The following is a 19,962-nucleotide window of genomic DNA, read 5'->3' on the forward strand; positions in this document are numbered from 1 at the left end:
TTAAAGTTAGTTAGTAGAAAACTAAATAAATATAATATGCAAGTCATTCATTATTTATTGCCAATAGAAGTTAACAAAATAAATTTAAAAAGTGAATTACCATCATCTTCAAATCCATGTATCCAATTACAAGCACAAATAAGAGCTTGCACATTCTTATCCAAAATAGATTTTCTATACTTATTTAGGACATGTGCACCAATGGAAAAGGCCGATTCTGAAACTACCGTAGTTATTGGAATACTAAGCACATCACAAGCCATGGAAGCTAAATCAGAAAAGCGATGGGCTTGAGACCTCAATATTATAAGACATCTATTTTAGAGTTCATATCAAGAGTTGACTCTTCCAAATAGATATCTAAAGAAGACTTTCTTTGTGAAGTATTAGTTTGAAAATTTATATTTCTCAACTCCTACAATATTAAAAAAAATAATAAAACAATTAAGAAAGTAACATATTGACAGAAACATATAAAAGAAAATTATATTAACATAATGCACAACAGAAATAAAACTTACATCAGGCACATCAAATGAAAGTGAATCATCTTCTCTAGAAGTTGGAATTCTTATTTGACCACCAGAATCATTAGAAGAGGCATTATGTGACAAAATTTCTGAATATGCTTCAAACAACAAATACGGCTTTTTCTTGATGGTGGTCAATTTCTCATTAGCAGTACATGGATTCACTTTATTCAAACAATATTCCAAAACATGAAATTTCATTCATGGATCGAGAATAGCTCCTAGAGAGAGAATTATGGAATAATCGCTCCAATACTCATCAAATTTGGCTTTTATTGGTTGCACCATTTTTCTTATGACCTCATCCTCACTAATGAGTATTCTTTCAGCAAACACTCAATCCTCCAAATTTGCATAAAATATAAATTTGAAGTAGGATAAGATTGACCAGACATCAAGGTAGTAATTTTATAAAATGGATTCAAAAATTTACAGATTTCTCTTCCTCTTTTCCACTCTTCTTTCGACGGACAATCTTTGAAATTGTTATCCTTCAAAGAGAGTCTAACAAAATTATGCTCACATCTCAAAGCACTCTCCAACATCAAGAAAGTAGAATTCCATCTAGTAGGCACATCTAAGTTCACTATAATGTCAGAAATTTCAAGTGACTTAAGAACATCTCTAAATTGGATAGCTCGTGCCTCTGATGCTCTCACATACTTGATACTCTCTCTGATATTATGAAAAGTAGAACTAGCAAACTTTAACCCATCTTGAACTATCAAGTTTAAAATATGAGCACAACACCTCACATGGAAAAAGTTCCCATTACACAATAACCCATCACTTAAAAGAAGGTTTCACTTGAGTAAAGTTTGTATGCTATCATTAGATGAAGCAATGTCTAAGGTTATTGAAAATATTTTCTTCTCTATTCCCCATTCAAATAACAACTCAAGCACTTTATTTGCTAATTGATGTCCCGTATGTGGAGGGGGCATGTGAGAAAATGAGAGTATCTTAAAATTTAAGTTCCATCTAGAATCAACATAATGGGCAGTCAAAGTCATATAACTCTCTGTTATACATGAAGTCCAAATATCAGTAGTTAAACATATCTTACTTCGAAGTTTCCCTAACTGGCATTTTAACTTTTCTTTTTCAGCAATATAAAATTTGAAAATATCAGCTACAGCAGTGTTTTGAGAAAACATCTTAGCATCAGGATTCAAGTACTTAAAAACATCCCTAATTCTTCTATACTCAACAAATGAGAAAGGCAAATCATGTTCTATGATTGCTATTGCAATTAATTCACGAAAAACCATAGGATCAACTTGTCTAGCCCTTAACCTCCCAGCTTCATCAAGCATCATTTTTCCCAAATCATGAAACTTGGAGAGTTCACGACACACAGGGATATGTCGTCTCAATGTAGAGGTACCATGAGTACTATCCCCACCTTTGTATTCTTTTCCACACCGTTGTATTCCCAGGCATTAGATGTAGTTAACCGTTTTATCTTTTTAGAATTTGACCCATCAATAGCAGTAGGTGGAATACTTACAAGAGGTGTCGCTTGAGTTACTTCCGATAAGACTTTGTCATCAACAAGATCATCAAAGTCATCATCAGAGTCTGAGTCCAAGAAAATTTGTTCTACCTCAGCATTTGAATCAACAATATCTCTTGTATAGTCATCCGTAACTCCAAATTAAATCACTAACAAAAAATAAAAACACAAAATCAGATTAATCCTTACTATAACCCAGAACAAAACAGAATAGATAAATAATTGATGTTAGTGTCATACTATTCATCTAAATGTTGAGAACCTAAGATTTAAGAGAAAAAAAATAACATGCATATTTTATTATTAAGACAAGAAACTAATCTTAGAATAGTTGGCTGAAAATTGATGAGTGTGATGAGCGAAGGCTACGAAAACTGAAGAAGAGTAGAATCTGAGTGAAGACTGAAGAATAGATGAAGTAACGAAAACTAAAGGGCTAATGGTGATGAGAGCCTCGCAAGGCTCTAATGGTGGGATGCTCATCGATGACACTGACAAAGAAGTTACTGTCGTTGGAAGAAGGATGGACACATGCATAAATTTATGAGGCTGTGGTGCTGTGCAGAAAAATTAGGGATTTATGCTACTTCAGAGTGCTTTCTCTTTTTCCTTTGAACGTTTGCTGTGTAGAAGAAATGAAGAATTAGAGATTTAGCATTTAGGGCATATGGGCTTATGGACATATGGGTTATGGCTATTTCTTTTTCCTTTGTAGTTTGTACGTTTGAATTTTTAGTGAGTATTAGAGAGAGTTTTTTTATTTTTGTACTCTTATATTGTATATGAATTGGGTTATCTTTTGGGCTGGATTTTTTTTATCTTGCATAGTATTGGACTATTGGTATTTGATTAATTGGGCTTATAGTCCATGATTTATTGGCTTAATAATTTTTTTATTTTCTAAATCTTTTTTTTTTGTACGGGTCGGGTCAGGTTTTTTCTAACGATGCTTGGCCAAAATCTGAAATTTTGTTTTTTTAAAAAAGAAAAACTAAATTTTATGCGGGCCCCCGTTTAGCCCACAGGCTAACCCGTTTAACCCGCAATTTTTTTCGAGTTAATCAAGCTCAGCCCATTTAGCTCGAAATTTAAATGGACCTAGATTAGAGACAAAAGCCCGCCCATTTAAACGGATAAACGGGCTAGTCCGATGGGCTTGGCCTATTTTGAAGGCCCTATGTCCAACCTCTACAGCTATCACCGTCGATGTCGCTGTCTGCACTTGGCACCGCCACCACTCCTTCTACTGCCACCACACCACACTTTTTGGATCCTCTGCGTTGTTGTGCTTCATCTGTGCCCCTGCAAACTACTCAGATTTTATTTTACTTTATTTTGTTTTATTGCTTTTTTCTGTGGAAATTTTTGTGATTTTGGAGATTTTTCTGCTATCTTCACACCATAGTTTTTATTTTATTTTATCCCTCTGCCCTACTTTTTTTGCTTTTTCGAAAAAAATTGTTGTAAGTCATTGAAGCAATCTTAATTATGTGAGACATGAGTCCGAGAGATACATCATGCAGAATTGGTCCACTACACCAGGAACGGAGCATAGCGGTGGAGAAATTGGGGCATTTCACCTTGGCACCGCAAAATAACCATGCGGAAGAGTTATCCCTTCATCTACCGCAATAACAGCGGTGATTGCGTCTAGAAACGCCACAGGTGAGGATCGAATGCTAATTCAATTTCTGTTTACCCCCCTTCTTTATCTCAAACACTTATTTTACATTATCATATTTAATCATCGATTTCCCCCAATTTTGCTAAATTACCCGCGAAGGGAGCTGGGTAGCACGCGAAACACCGCCATCGCTACAATACCGTGCCCAACTGCTGCCGATCCATCCTCTTTTATCTAGCGTCGAGGTTTTGCCTCTCATCCATAACTCCTGAAACCCAAAGTCCCTCATCCACGGTGTGCGAAATCCACAACCTCTGCCCCAGGTTGTCGAGACGCGCAGCTGCCATCCGAGCTTATCCCACCAGCAACGAAGTTTCCTATCTCCTCAATTGAAACCATGACACCCTGCTCCACAGTGCGCCAATCTCGGCCATCACTGCCTTTCCCCTGTTACTGGTGCGTTCTTCCACTCTTATCTTTCCTTCTTGTTTTCATTCTTGGTTCAAAATTTTGAAAAGAATTTATCTATATCTGTCATTAATTTAGGTTTATTGCTGCTGTTTAGAGCTTTGGATTTGAAGGTACCACTTTTTCTGTATGTTAATGGATGCTATGTATTGAAATTGATAGTATTGGTAGATAAATGAAAAAAACTGGTCATTATCATTATGAGAGGAATGAATCGGTCATGGATTGTGCAATCTATTTATGAATTCAAGCTCTCTATAGTGATATAGCTAACTCTCTTATGAACCTTTAACTAATTTTGCCACATTATATTATGAATTTAATAGTATCAGGCTTCTATGATGTTCCTTCCTGTTAGTTGATGTGTGTATTTGATAATGAGTTTGAGTTAATGATGCCACTCCTATATTCATTCTTGACTTTAGAAAATTCAAATGATTATGATCTTTTGCCAATAAAATTAAAATATCACAGACTAATAAACTCAGTGTCATACAAAAGCATATATAATATTCTAAGATCATAATACAAGTTTCTAACACAACAACAAAAAGCTAATTACTGTTGTTGAAAGAGACATGGAAAAAATGTATCATAAGACCTCAATTTTCTGGGGCAATGTTGCAAGTTAATGCATTAATTCATTGAATATTCCTTAATCCATATCAGTTCTTATGATTAAGCACTCAAAGCTCCAAGGAAAATTTCATCAAGGAATGGTACTACATTTAGAGATAGTTATATGATTATGGTCCCCTAACATATAGTAGTCAACGTTTCTCATTCTTATGACTCAAATTCTTAAAATTACACAATCAAAATTCAAACCATATTATTGAAGTTACACTTGTTTGAATGTAAAACTCCAACTAATACATGGTGCCAGATCAAGTCCTATTCACTAATGCTAAATATAGCATACAAAGGACAGGTCTTCCAAATGAGAATGGAGAATTTTCAATTTACTAAATTTCAGTATGCTTCAATCTACCTTCTATTGTGTTTTACATTTTGCCATTCATTGCTAAAGATCATATAGGACTGTTGGAAAAACGCATTAGAAACTTGGTCAGATTTGAAGGTACCACTTTTTTTTATTTTAATGGCTGCTATGTATTGAAATTGATAGTATTGGTAGATAAATGAAAAAAAACGGTCATTATCATTATGAGAGGAATGAACGGTCATGGATTGTGCAAACTATTTATGAATTCAAGCTATCTATGGTGATATAGATAACTCTCTTATGAGCCTTTAAACAAACCGCAAAATGTAAAAATAATCAAAAAAGAGAGGGGAAAAAAGAAGATGGAAACTTTACAGGTCGTGTGGCACAGAGTGCCTTTGGGGTAAGTGAAGAAGACTAAGTTAGAAACCCTTCATATTCTTTCAATGATAAAGTACCGAAACTGCTCTTCATCATCAATAAAATTTGAAGAATTAACTTGTAACATATAAGGTAACAGTTAAGTGCCTAACACGGTTTTATCAGATCTTATTCTCTCTCTACCTTCAGTTTTTGTTTTCACCTGAAAATCTGCTGTATGTTTCCTTCAACATTTTTCTTTTTTTCAGTTCAACTTGGTGTATATACTATATAGTTCACATTCAGAAAAAAAGTTTCCTTTTTTTTTTAGTTTTGCATGCAGTAATTAGAATTGTCATACGAGAATAAAAGAGGTATTTATTTTGCTTATAATTTGCCTAGGGAAAGTGTCGATAAAGTAATTATCACTGCAAATATTTATCAAGAGAACTTAAATTTCAATTTCTATGAAGTGATTGAGAGTATTGAATCCAGTTGGGATGTGAAGTGGGATCCCACTCGAGTCTTTTTATGTAAACCATGTATGCTATATTTGAAGTCTACCTATATAATTTTGAGTTATCTTATCTGCTAATAGTATCAATCAGGACTGAAACTTGGAAATTTAATTACCTGCTGCAAACTACTAATGAACTTGTGAGCATTAGCAAGTTCTGCTACAGCTATGATTTTTGCTTCTGTTACATCTCCTCCTTTTTCATGTGCGATGTTGGTTCGGGTCGTGTCGTTGAACAACACAGTCTCTTAGCTAACCAAACCACCTGTTGTCTTAGCCACTTAACTTGAAGTGTTTGGATATCCTTTCCATCAAGTGTACTGTGACTTGAATCAGGGTCATAAAATCTTTGTAGCAATGCTATCACTGTTGACTTTCCACTTTCACTTTCTCCAACCAGTGCAACTGTCTGAAATTTTATGAATGCAACAATCCATTTGTTACTTTCTAATGCTCAATTTTGGAAGAAAAAATATTTCTTTTAAGAAGCAAATAAGCAAATATTTCTTTCTAATAAAAAATATTGATACTTTTGAAGGAATCCATAGCAACTGATTTCACATGGGATTGGAAAAGAGAAGGTTCTAATCAACACTGTTTGTATTAATGTTTGGAATTAGGTCTATTTGATGAATTCAATTGGAAATGGTCTTTCAAATTGAGTTTAGAAGAGCTCCATTACTACTCGGTTTGTTAGACTAACAACAATTCAATGGATATCATTTAGTTAGAGTTGTTTTTAGAGGCAATTTAATCAGAGTTTTACCTAGTCTCAATATTTTATCTGCTAGCATTTTTGGTTCATTTTTTTATGCCTTACTCTTCTTACCCTGCCTTTTTTCTTGTATTTTTTTATGTTCTTTCTTGTTGAACCAATTATTTGTACCACAATGAAATTAGTAGTAACTAGAAAATACATCGAGATGGGTATCTATGGTAATTACCTGTGATAGGGATTTAGGGGCAGAGGTACCAACATAAAAGAAAATATGGGAACAAAGCTTGGGTTTGAAATTCCTTTACAAAGGCATATAGATCTAAGAAACCACTTTTTAATTACTATTCCTAGTTACAACCGTAAAATAATGAGTTTAATCCACTTTCCATGTCATTTTCTTGTATGCATGAAAATGATTTATTATGGATGATAGTTCAAATAATTATAATACTAAAGATTTAGAGAAATTCACTCATGTGGTTTGTATATGACAATGAACAACTAGCTGATATATTGACTTTGTCATACAAAACTCTTTTGATTGAATCTATTTGTAACCAGCATGCACATGACATATAAAGTGTTAAGTTAATATTTAAGTTGTAGCAGCAATATATCTACTAGAGCTCATTATTTAGAATCTTATGTGGATAAGTTATGTATATAACATTGTTCATAGTATAAATATCCTTATGTGTGAAACGATACATCATACATTTCTGCTAAATTCTTTAAATATCAAAGCAAAGAAATTTTGCTTAAATGAGGACTAAACTATCCAAACTAACCACGAAATATTTAACTTTGACATGGACAGAAAAATCGGGCTCAAATATTCTTAGAAGCATATCTAGAATCATATATCTACAAGTTCAAGATTTTATTATCTATCTATTATGATTATTTAGTCATATTTTATGTTATAATTATTTTATAAATCTAACTTTTACCTTTGTTTTCTTTTTCATTTTCTTAAGGAAGCTTTTCTGATAGAGTTGAAGGAAGTGGTCGTGATGATGATATGAGCTGCACATCCAGAAGACGCCAATTAAAAAAATTGCTAATATTTACTACGAGAGTCAAATGTAGGCAAAATTAATTGCCAGTATTTATTAAATTAGTTTTTAAAAGATAAATTTTAAATAAACTTTTAGTATTTATTTTTGATGAATTAAATTGAAAATAATTTTCAATAAGCACAACTAATAATAATTATATTAAATAAATAAGGCTTCTGTTACTAATCATTCCGGTTATTATTATTAATTTTGCTTTAAAATGCTATATTAGGGATTTGGGTTTTTCACAAATTCAAAGACCTGCAAAATTAGTAGAACTCCTTTTATGAAATACCCCAACTCCGCTATTAGTAAGTTCATCTGCTTCTCAATCCTTATACCCCCACTACAAGAAATAGCGTAATTATCGACGCTAAAAATTGACGGCCATATTTTTGTCGATATTTTTCAACGGTTTGCCGTCGATAAAATAAAAAAATTTAAATTAAAAATGAAATATTAAAATCGACGACCAGGTCGTCTATTATTTTAGTGGCCTTATAATAATTTAATATTATCGTCACATAATCGACAGAAATGTGGGTGGAAAAATTTTTTCTTTAAAATCGATGGAAAGACCGTCTATTTTAATATTTGTAATATCGACCACTTTGTCGTCGATAAACTTAAACGATGAAGATCCCTCTTTAAAATCTAATGAATGGTGTAGATTTATTATATAAAATAGACGGTTAGAATGTTGATTTTTATTTTAACTAAAATCGACCAAGTTGTCGTCGATTTTTATCAACAAAAGATTGGTACCCGCGTTTATTTCTCGTGTCCCCTGTTTCCCCTAATTCACCACTTACATTTTACCTCCGCCATTTCACCATTTCCCCCAATTCGCGCCTTCTCCATTTTCCCTTCGCCATTTCACCAACCTTCCCTCTCCAGTGCCGCCGCGCCGTTTTCACTCCGTTGCTCTCACGTTCGTCGTCGCTTCGTCACACTCGTTTAGTTACTCTCTCTCTTTTTCTGTCTGCAGTTTCATTCTTCAACTCTAACTTTGGTCTCTTTGATCTTTTCTTTCTCGCGCACAACAAATACAAAACCTCCATTGATGATTGACCTAAAACTCATCAATTTCAGAATTCAAAGCCATCTTTCAAGCTTCACTGATGAACCACAACAGAGTTAAACTTTCTCGTTGCTGCATTATAAGGAGGCTCTTCTGCTGATTTGGTATGTGGATTTTTTCATTGAAGCTCTCCTAGTTGGAAATTGTTCTTTATTTTGCAATTTTTTATTTTGTGGTTTCTGAAATATATAATACAACTTAGCCTGTTGTAATTTTTAATCTCTGTATTATTATTATGATTATTAATTTTTAATTTCAATCTGATTGCGATCTATTATTTTAGTGAAGTGTATGTGGTTAACTAAGTGAAGTTTGAATGTTGTTTATGTGAATTAATTTATAATCTATTAGAAGATGATGGATATGATTGGTGCTACCTTGACTTAGTGAATGTGATTCAAGTTCATGAGGGGGTGTGTTCGAGCCATCTTTATTGCCTCCATGCTGGGATTCACTGTGTGACCAAAAGAATCCTATCATTTTCTCTACCTAGTTATTAAAAAAGAAATTAAAAGGCATTACATGTTTCTCTACCTGGTTATGTTTAACATTTTCTATTCTTGTTGAGATAAAGATTCTGTGTTAATTATATAGGAATAGGAATATATATGTATTTATATCAACATGCAAAAAAGAAATCATATCTAATTAGCTTAATTTGGTTATTTTAATTCATTGAAAAGTTGGTCAGTTGAAGTTGCCTCATGCTGATGAGTGATAAGAATTTAGATGTTTCTAGTTTTATGAGATAAACATAAAATTTATGTTATAGGGAAGAGTAATCTTAGTGTATATAAAATTCTAAGCAAGGATTAAGGAGTGTTTGATTTAATAACTCATTTGATCAAAACTAGCATGACTCCAGTGGTTTGTGTGATGGAATGAATCCTTTACAGCAAGCACTACTCAAGGGAAGTGAAAATGTCAGTCATGGTTGTGGTTATTAGTATTGGTATTTGCAGTGTAACTGATGTTAAAGTTAACCTCGGGTTTTTGTATGTGCCTGTATGGCGGTTTTATCAACATCTTTGTAGTAAATTGTAAAAAAGTCCAAAGCGTTAGAAATGATTTTTTTTTCTGTTAATGATAGCAGCTATTTGAAAGCTTTAGTGTGATGTTTCTATTTTGGTTTTCTTTTGCTTATTTGGTTGTGTTTAAATTTGGTAGGTAGTAGTGGAGTTAGATTACTTGGAGTTTCTTTGAAGGGATTATATGTTGTTTGTTTGTTAGTTTTTTTTTTGTTTTATTTTATTTTTGTTGAACCTGATGATTAGCTATTCATTTGTGATATATTGCTTTTTTCTGTTGCATATAAATCAAATTCCTTTTCATCTTTTTCCTTGTTCTTACTCATATTCCTATTGCAGGAATAGTGGGTAAGGGTTTGTTGAATTTGCCTTTCTTTTTTATTTGGGAGATTAAAATATGCATAAACCAAAAGTAAGGTAAGATTGTCATTATTTGACACTTTCATTGTTTTCTATCTTTGTGCAGTCTTATGACTGAATTTTGGTATCAATGTGGTGAATTTTGGTGAATTTATACTCTGGATTTACTAATTTGGTGCTTCAAGTCATGTTTGAGTTTGTCTTAAAAATTAGACTTTCTAATAATACTATCAGATATAATGACATTGTCAAGTTTGGGTATGCTGCAATGGGACGATCCAAGTTCATAGGAGAGGAAGACTCAAGCCAAAGCAATTCTCCAACTTCACAAAATGCTAGTCATGTAAAAAGACCAACTGGCCTGGGAGGGTAAGGTTCAAATCCTTAGTTTCTTGTCCTTTTTTAGTTAGTGTTAATTATTATTGGATTAACCCATGGTAAAAAGATTCAGCTACGTTGTTTACTTCACTCAGGGTCATGATTGGAATAGCAGAGCAGATGTACTTAATACTCCTTCAATTCCGAGTGTTTTCTTTCTTGAATGAACCTATAGGACCACTTAGCGGCGGTTTAAAACCGCCGCTAAACGTGCGGGAAGTTGGACATATCGAGCTGAATTGCGACGGTTTGGAAACCGCCAGTAATTATGAAGCAAATCGTGACATGCTCATTCTGTGGCGATTTTCTATTGGTGTGCTGCGAAATTTTGATTTAGCGGTGGTTATACCAGCGGTTGCTGGAAACCGCCACCAAACCCAATCCCGGCGCCAATATCCATGGCGGTCTGGTTAATCGCCGGCATTTGATTTTGCGGCGGTTTAAAACCGCCGCTAATAAAAAAAAAAAACAACCGCCAATTCCCGCCTCCCTTGTAGTGGTCTTTCTTTATCAATTGGAAGTTAAATCTTGTTGTTTATAGGATTGTTAGATTTAATAATTGATTAGTTATTATTTTGTAATGTGTTTGCGTAGAGAATTAATTGATCGAACATGTCTTTATGATAATTGAAATCTTAATCTCTTCTAGCAAAAAACTATCTTAATTAATTTTGGATTCTTTTCCTAGCATCTTCTTTTAGTTATACACAATTAAATATACTTCCTGTCATCCTAATGTAGTAGAGTTGTATTCAGTATTCACTGTCAATAAATAAGAAAGCAGGCTTCAGTTGTGAGCAAGGGGAATAGGCACTGTTCATCCTCTGTATTCCTAATTCATTATTTGTTATTTAAGTGAATTTGAAAATTCTTGTTCAGGTAAGATCCCACAATAAAATCTTTATAAAGTTATTTTCCAAAATATGCCTTTTGAGAAGTGTGCAAATGTGCAATTTTTATTGGCAGTAAATTTATTTAATAGTTTTACTTGAATGTTGTTTTGATTTCAAAAGAATTGTATAGTAAACCAGTTTTCAATTAAAAATTTCTCGTCCTTATATGTGAGTGATGATATATATTTTGCATTTGTGAGAATCATGATAGTTTGCATTACCTTTCGCCATAGCCTTTCACATAGAATATGACAACCAAAAGAAAGCTGTAAATTTGATTGACATGTAACATGGTTAGGTTAGATGTATCCATATATATAGAATGTGCACAACTTAATAATCAATATTTGTGTTCGTTGGTCATCAATCTTAAATTTTGTGCATAAAATATAGTGTAGACTGAAATAGATACCTGAGTGATTCCCTTGATATGGGTGAGACCACTGATTTATGCCTCTCTCACTACTTTTTAAGTCTTTCCTTCTCCTAATAGCTTCCTCATCTTGGTAGAATTGATAATCTTGATACTTAAGAAGCACCAGGAGTCACAATATTGAATCTATTAGCATAAAGTTGTGACGTATATAGTTTAAATTTCTAAACGTTAACTTTTTGGTTTAATTATAGTCATGTTAATTGTGAAGTGCAATGATTTACAAAGTTTCTGATAAAAAACTTACCAAATTTTTCTTAATTTTCCTTTTGTTCTTCAATTATCTAGCATTTTTTTGTGTGCAATATTTGAAAATTTTTGCACACTTCAATTATTCTTATCTTTTGCCCTTTAACTTTCTGGTTTAATTATAGTTGATTATTTGATTTACTTGATTGCACTATTATAAGTTACTTATTATTTTAACCATTTACGTATCATCTGTTCTTGTTGTTTCAGCTAACTTTTATCTTGTTTGTGAAAGAATGTCATAAAAAATTGCTTGTTGAGGTTTGTAGCTTCTGTTCTTGTTGTTTCAACTAGCTTTTTTTGTTATTTAAAAAGTTGCACTAACATGCTTACTTTTATTCAGTCTTTAGAAGTATTGTAGAAATAGCTTTTGGGATTCATTGGTGTTGACTTTGTCATCTACCAATCTCTCTTATACTATAGTTTATTCAAGTAAATAAAAACAAAAAATAAGGAGCTTGACTTTAGCGAGGAATTCACTGTGGCTTGGGGTAATATTTCTGTCTATACTTTTATATTGTTGAAACTATCTAATTTTCAATTCTTCAAAAAATAAAATGGTTTGTCTCAACTTGTAAGTGTCTTTTTAATATGTTCAACCTTGTTTTTCACACATAGATGTAGCCCAATTAGTACTTAACATATTCCTCACTACTTTATATGCAAGTTATTTAGTTATTTATATTCCACTCAAACTTTTCTGCATGGATTAAATTCTAAGAGTTAACTAGAATATAATTTAAAAATTCTTCTTCTCTTGAAAAATTATTAAGAAACTTGAGTTATTCATGAAAGAAAAAAGTGTTGAAGTAGTTATTTTTTTTCCTCTAATTTGCATGGTTGGTTTAAGAATAAATGTGTGTATGATATATTCAGAATTTGGTTTCTATTTTAAAAATATTTGTTCTTATCATTTTTGGCAGTTTATATACAAACTTAGGTTTCATTTTGAATTGTGTATTGGTTTTTAGAAAGTAATGGGTCAGAAATTTTCTCATGAAAAAGTTAAGAGTGAGCATATATCATATGACCAGTATGGGCAGGATAAAGAAAAATAGAAGGAAGTTGACGGGGAGTATATGGATGAGGACGACACAAATGTGGAACCAATGTTTGACGATCACAGCTTCGATGACGGGTATAACATTGATTCACTCGAAGACATTGGGATGATGGGCAGAACAAAAAAAAAAAAACAGGAGAAAGTTGACGGGAAGTATATGGATGAGGACAACACAAATGTGGAACTAATGTTTGACGACGGCTTTGATGAAGGGTATGGCATTGATTCACTCGAAGACATTGAGATGATTGAATTTCGGAACATCAGGGACAAAGATGTATGTCACTTTCACTTTTCTGATGTCGACATTGCATTTGAGTTCTATAATAGATATGCAAGGACAAGAGGCTTTAGTGCTCGGAAGAACAGGACTAGGAAGAGTCGTGCGAGCATACTTAAGTTGAAAAACTTTGTCTGTCATTGATAAACCTCTATTTTATGGTTTATCTTGTGCTCATTTGAGTGGTTTTTATCAACTCTTTACCCACTTATTCATACTATTTGCATGGTTTTACATTTGCCTTCCTAATTATGAGCTTTGATTGAAAACATGCTTCTTTGGACTTATAATTTCTAATATTAATCCTCTCTTATCACCATTAGATGCCTTGATATGTGTGTTAAGTGATTTCAGAGATTACAGGGCAGGAATGGCTCAGAGGATGGAAAGGAAGCATGCAAAAGTGGAAGGAATACAAGAAGCTGGAGAAATTGCTAAGCTGTCCAGCCTGACCTCTTCGCACTCAAACGGCTATAACTTTAGCTACAGAGGTCCAAACGATGCGGTTCTAGTTGCGTTGGAAAGCTAACGTCTGGAGTTTCGATTTGATATATAATATGCCATAGTTTCCCTGACGCTAGGTGACGCGACCGCGTGCTCCATGCGGCCGCGTCGCAGTAACGAAAATCAACGTGTTTGAATTCTTCTCCAGCAATTTCTGGGCTGTTTCTGACCCAGTTTGCGGCCCAGAAAACACATATTAGAGGCTATAAAGTGGGAAAATATATCCATTCATAAAGAGGCTTTCACATTCACAATTTTAGGAGTAGATGTAGTTTTTAGAGAGAGAGGTTCTCTCCTCTCTCTTAGGATTAGGATTTAGGACTTCTCTTAGTTTTAGGAGTGACTCTCAATCCCAGGTTCAATATTCTTTAATTTATTTTCTCAATTTTGTTCATGACTCTTTATGTTTAGATTGATTTTCTATTTAATATATTTTGAGGTATTTCATATTTATGATTGCTCTTTTTAACTTATGTTACTGTTGCTTCCCATCTGAAGGCATTTTTATTCCAGTAGATTTACTTTTTCCCTTTTGGTTTTGGTTAAGAAATCAGTAACTCAGGAGTTATCCAATTCAACAGCATAATTGATAATTGTTATCTTGCCAATTGAGTTGAACTTCAATAATCCCAGTCTTTTCTTAGGAAATAAATAGGATTCGAAGATCAAACTAATTAGTCCTTTGACTTTCCTTTGCTTTAGTAAAGGTCAACTAAGTGGAATTAAGATTCGACTTTCATTGTTATTGATAAGGGTAACTAAGTCTGGACTTCCAATTTCTCATACCTTGCCCAAAAGTTTGTTTTACAGTATTTATTTATTTTTAATTGCCATTTAAATTATTTGTCATATAACATATTCCCACCTTACTTCCAAAACCCCAATTTACAAACTCATAACCAATAATAAGAACATACCTCCCTGCAATTCCTTGAGAAGACGACCCGAGGTTTAAATACTCGGTTATCAATTTTATAGGGTTTGTTACTTGTGACAACCAAAACTTTTGTACGAAGGGATTTCTGTCGGTTTAGAGACTATATCTACAACGCGACTATTTTTATGAAATTCTTTACTGGCAAAAATCCCGATCGTCAGTCATCGTGAAGGATTTATACCACAAAATAATTATGGCATTGGAAACTATAAGAAGAAACATACGCCAAAGACAAGGTATGGGTGTAGTACAATGATGGAGATTCATTTAAATACACCTGGTGGTCGTTCGTTTATTTCTTATTTTTCTGATGAACACAATCATCCACTTCTGAATCCTTGGTTGACTGGATTGCTTTGTGGGCATAAATTCATGTTTAAGGCTGATATTGGCCACATGATTAACATGAAAAAGGGTGGGATTAGTGTTGGGCAGATATATCGAGCATTAGCAAATCAGGCAGGTGGCTGTGAGTATCTCTCTTTCATCCAAAGGGACCTGTATAATAAAATAGCAAAGCAGAGGTGCCAGTTACTGGGTGATGCATATCTAGCTTTGAAGTATCTGGAAGATCAAGTAACAAATGACCCTTCTCTGTATTTTAATCATCACATGGATGCCGATAGTACTTTGCAAATTTATTCTGGTGCGATGGTCTCAGCATGGTAGATTACTCATTATTTGGTGATGTGTTGGATTTTGATGCTACCTATAAGAGGAATAAATATATGTGTCTATTGATGGTATTTTCTGGTGTTAATCATCATAGCTAAACAATTATTTTTGCCATTGCTTTAATCTGCGATGAGGAAAAAGACACATATAGATGGTTGTTACAACAATTGAAGGTACAATGAATGGGAAAGCACCTGTTTCGGTTATCATGGATGGTGATCTATCAATGAAGTTCGCCATTGAGAAAGAGTTTCCTAAGGTTATGTGCATGGCGTATGATTCGCAATGCAACAAGTAATATTAGCAAGCCCCAATTCACCTCCATGTTTAAAAAGTTTATGCTAGGCGACTATAAAATTGATGTATTTCACCAAAAGTGGTTTAAAATGGTTGAAGAATTTGATGTCAAAAACAAGAATTGGATTCTAGATATGTATAAGAAGAGACATTCGTGGACAACTACACATATAAGAGGGAAGTTTTTTTGCTGATTTTCAAACTACTTCTTAGTGCGAGGGATTAAACTCGATCATTCCAAAGTATATCAATTCAAGGTACAATCAAGTTGAGTCCATTCAACACTTTAAGTGTTGACCATATTCGGTGGACAGAGGTCCAAGCTGACCTCGCATCTGTGAATAAGAAACCCAATATGCAAACGTGTTTTAAACAATTAGAGAGGATTGTTGCCAATATTTACACCTATCAATATTTTATATATTCCAACCAATTCTTGTATGAGCTGCATCAATAAAGGTATTAAATATGAGGCAAACTAGCTCTTATGTGATTTACTTTGTCGGTTTGGACCGAACGCCAAATGAGATGTGGCATGTATTCTTTTGTGACATTGAGATGGAGTTCAACTGTTCATGCATGAGAATGGAATCATTTGGCATACCTTGTGAACATATAGTTTGTGTCTTGGTGCATGAAGATATAGATGAGTTTTCAAGGTCATTAGTCTTGCCTAGGTGGACCAAGATTGTCAAAGTAGGTTTGCAAAACATGGCTAGATTTAGGTGGGATTCTTTGATGCTAAGTCAATATAGTTGTTTGATTGATTGGTTTAGACAACTAGCTAACATTGCTTGCCAAGATAACGAGAGATTTATCTTTACACTAGAAATGATTATGAATTTGTTGAAATAATTTAAGGAGGAAAATGCTACACAAAAAGAGTTGGCTAATAATGTAGATAGTGTAAGATGTAAATCCCGTTAAGTTAGCGAATAATTAGTCAACAAATTAAATTTTAATAAAGAAAATTAAAAATATGAATATTATATTAAATTAGGATAGAGCTAATTAAAACGAGAATTTTGACACTAATTTCAAAGAATTTGGCTCAAGATTGGGCCGAACCGGGCGAACTGGGCCCAAAATGGGCCCAAGGCTCAATTCAGCCCAATAACAATTCATGAATGCAGCTTTTAGGTAGTATTTGGTGGAGAGACAGAGATAGAAAGATTGAGACTGAGAGACAAAGACTAAAAGATAGAGATTGAAATAAATCTCAGTATTCTGTTTGGTGCAAAATGGGAGACAAAAATTGAAACAAGAATGAAATTCTAATTTAATTTGCACAAAAGATAAAATTGGAATTAATTAATTGAAATGAGGGTATTTTAAGTATAAAATATTATTAAAGTTTCAGTCTCTATCTTTAAAAATTTTAGTCTCCTGTGTCTCCACTTTTTGGAGGTACTAAAATACTGAAATTGTAGAGACAGACAGAAATTTTAGTACCAGTCTCTGAAGCAACAAACATAATACTGAGTCTCAGTCTCTCCGTCTCTGTCTCAGTACCTCAAAACAAACGCTACCTAACAATATATAATGCCAATAGATGGGATTTGGTGTCCAATTTTCTATTTCCTATTTTAACCTACTAACATAATTCAAAAATATTTTACAGTTACTTATTTCTCTAACATATTTCACTCACAGTTACAGAAACTCACACATAACTTCTATTCAATTCTTTACTTCCACAATCCCTCTTTTTTATTTTTTTTATTTTTTTGTGGCCATATATGAAATGAAAAAAGAATAATTAGAAGCCAACAAGTATTTAACCAGTGGTGATAAATAGTTTTTTTTATAGATCTTATTATATTCTGAGGTATTCATTTAAATTATATTTTGTTTAATTTTATGTTAGTCTTTATTTGTATAGTATTATTTTGAGTATGTCTGTGAGTACTGTACTCTGATAGTCTGTCTAGCAGTTTACCTTATTCTACTGCTTTTTTTTTTTACCTCTTAATACACTTTATTATATTTCTCTTGCTGCCATTATTTTTTTACCTTCAACACCATCGATTTCATCACATCCATCTTTACAAATTTCATTTAATTTTACTACACATCCACGTATAACTTCCACCTATATTTTTTCTCTCTTTAATTTACTTACCCAATTAATATTTTTATCATTCTTTTACCTTTTTAATTTGTCCCCAATATTTTACGTACAAAGATAGTGTTCTATCTTTTTCTCTTTCTAAGGAAGAACTAATTTTTTTCATCTGATATGTATCTTTTATTTTTTAAATATGTCTGTACCTATCAATGATGAATTGAAAAGTTTAATATTTTGTTAAATTCATTTTTTTAAATTACTTCATATGGGATAATATTATTTTTAAAATTTGAGTACATGAATATTTATTTTTAAATTAAACTAAAATAAATAAATTATATTACAAAAATATAATTTATTTTGACTTCTATAATATTATTTGTTTGGCATATGGCACTGGTTATTTGATTAACGTATAAAAGATGTAACATATAAATATTTGGTAATAATTAATTATGGTGGGGTGAAGAGAAAGTGGAAGGAGAAGAAAATAACGAGAAATAACAAAGTAATTAATAATGGCGACTAGACAATAACAGGTATGTGTATAGAGAATAATAATAAGAGAATTTATATATTATAAAAGTTAATTTGATAATTTGGGTAAAAATTTTAAATGTTTTATGTCTTACCTTTTTTTAGCGAAACTTTAACAACTCATAAAAGTTAACAAAATTGATGGTTATAAATCAAAGTGATAGACAAGATTAAAAGTTGCGAACTTGCGATAATAATACTTTGTGATAATTAATTACGTACGGTCGGGTGAAGAGAAGATGGAAAGATAAGGAAAAAACGAGAAAGGAGAATAAGGAATAATTCTGACAGTTTTCAAGCCTAAAGAAGTTATTGATAAGAAGATGTTTGATGAATTACGAAGAATTTTTTTCAGATACACAATTTTTATACTCTCCTATTTTATTTATTAATTATTCTTATATTTTGATATTTAAAAACGAAAAAAATAAGAATTCTCATTTATTCTATTTTTTACTATTTATAAAAAAATGAAGACCTCTTTATATTTAGATTCATATTTTGGCCTACCACTTAAAAAAGATGAAGACAAATATGAATATCCAAGACATTTAAGTAAAAATTATCTTTTGTAAATAACTAACATGTATTTTGGTTTATATATACTCTTTTTGAATTAGAATAATGTTATTATCATTATTTTTTGAATTATATTTTGGTTTATAGTAATTTTAATTTTAATAAAATATGATATAAATAAAGTCACGTCAATATTAAAATAAAAACATATTTATCTAATAAATTTGAAGAGTGAATGATATATTAACAAAAAAAAAATAAAATTAATTTCTTAAAAACAATAAAAAAGCGGCTGAATAAGCACGTTAGTGCCTTTTGAGCCGCTAGTGAACATAATGTCAGATGAAACAAAATTATTACACGTGTACACTTTTATTAACGGAGACACATTTTCTTTGTCGAAATGGTGGATGTGACTACGGAGCATTATATTCGTGTGTACACATGACTCATTAAATAATTGAGGCGTAATTGTATTTTCTGTGTGAATTTTATGTGTATTTTTGTCCATTTTTCTTTTAATAATAGTTGTAAAACTTTGTATGAAAATTTAATCTCTAAAATTTACTTTTAGGATATATATTTAATATATAATTTTTTCTATTACATTTTTTAATTTTTTAAAAATTTATTTATCATTAATATTTTTTAAGGTTTGGGTAAGATGCTTTTTGTCCCTAACGTTTAATTTGATTCAATTTTATCATTATCGTCAATTTTTTAAACAGTCAATAATTAGTCAATTATTTTCTTCCAATTTTACCTTTAACCAAAATTCTAACTTTAACCCCAATCCCCTCAAAAATTCTAATTTAATAAGAAGGTGATAGAATTTTTGAATGGACTGGAGTTAAAATTAAAATTTTAGTTAAAAATAAAATTAAAAAAATAATTGACTAATTATTGACTGCTTAAAAATTAAC

The 19,962-nt window shown here is 32.1% G+C and overlaps 1 protein-coding gene and 2 long non-coding RNA genes across 4 annotated transcripts; all 3 read left to right on the forward strand.

Annotated features, from left to right (window-relative positions):
* On the forward strand, nucleotides 3,514–7,873 carry LOC107624455. Of its 2 annotated transcripts, XR_001616898.2 has the most exons (4): nucleotides 3,514–3,711; nucleotides 3,830–4,126; nucleotides 4,217–4,251; nucleotides 7,657–7,728. It is a non-coding gene; the product is annotated as an uncharacterized LOC107624455 (long non-coding RNA). The 2 variants fall into 2 exon arrangements; XR_001616899.2 differs by lacking the exon at nucleotides 4,217–4,251 and having other exon boundaries at nucleotides 3,530–3,711; nucleotides 7,657–7,873.
* LOC110267792 lies at nucleotides 7,920–11,380 on the forward strand. Its single transcript, XR_002355705.1, has 3 exons — nucleotides 7,920–8,922; nucleotides 10,441–10,575; nucleotides 10,680–11,380. It is a non-coding gene; the product is annotated as an uncharacterized LOC110267792 (long non-coding RNA).
* On the forward strand, nucleotides 13,239–15,612 carry LOC107620980. Its single transcript, XM_016323046.1, has 2 exons — nucleotides 13,239–13,499; nucleotides 15,325–15,612. The coding sequence occupies exons 1-2, from the start codon at nucleotides 13,239–13,241 to the stop codon at nucleotides 15,610–15,612; spliced, it is 549 nt and encodes a 182-aa protein (XP_016178532.1).

This window comes from Arachis ipaensis, chromosome B10 (assembly GCF_000816755.2).
Source record: "Arachis ipaensis cultivar K30076 chromosome B10, Araip1.1, whole genome shotgun sequence".
Taxonomy (NCBI): Eukaryota; Viridiplantae; Streptophyta; class Magnoliopsida; order Fabales; family Fabaceae; genus Arachis; species Arachis ipaensis.

Bases quoted from the DNA above. Each gene is read 5' to 3' on its own strand.
- LOC107620980 (XM_016323046.1), top strand. From the start codon at position 13,239: ATGGATGAGGACGACACAAATGTGGAACCAATGTTTGACGATCACAGC. The intron at 13,500-15,324 runs GTATGTCACTTT...TTCATGTTTAAG, and splicing joins GGAACATCAGGGACAAAGAT to GCTGATATTGGCCACATGAT.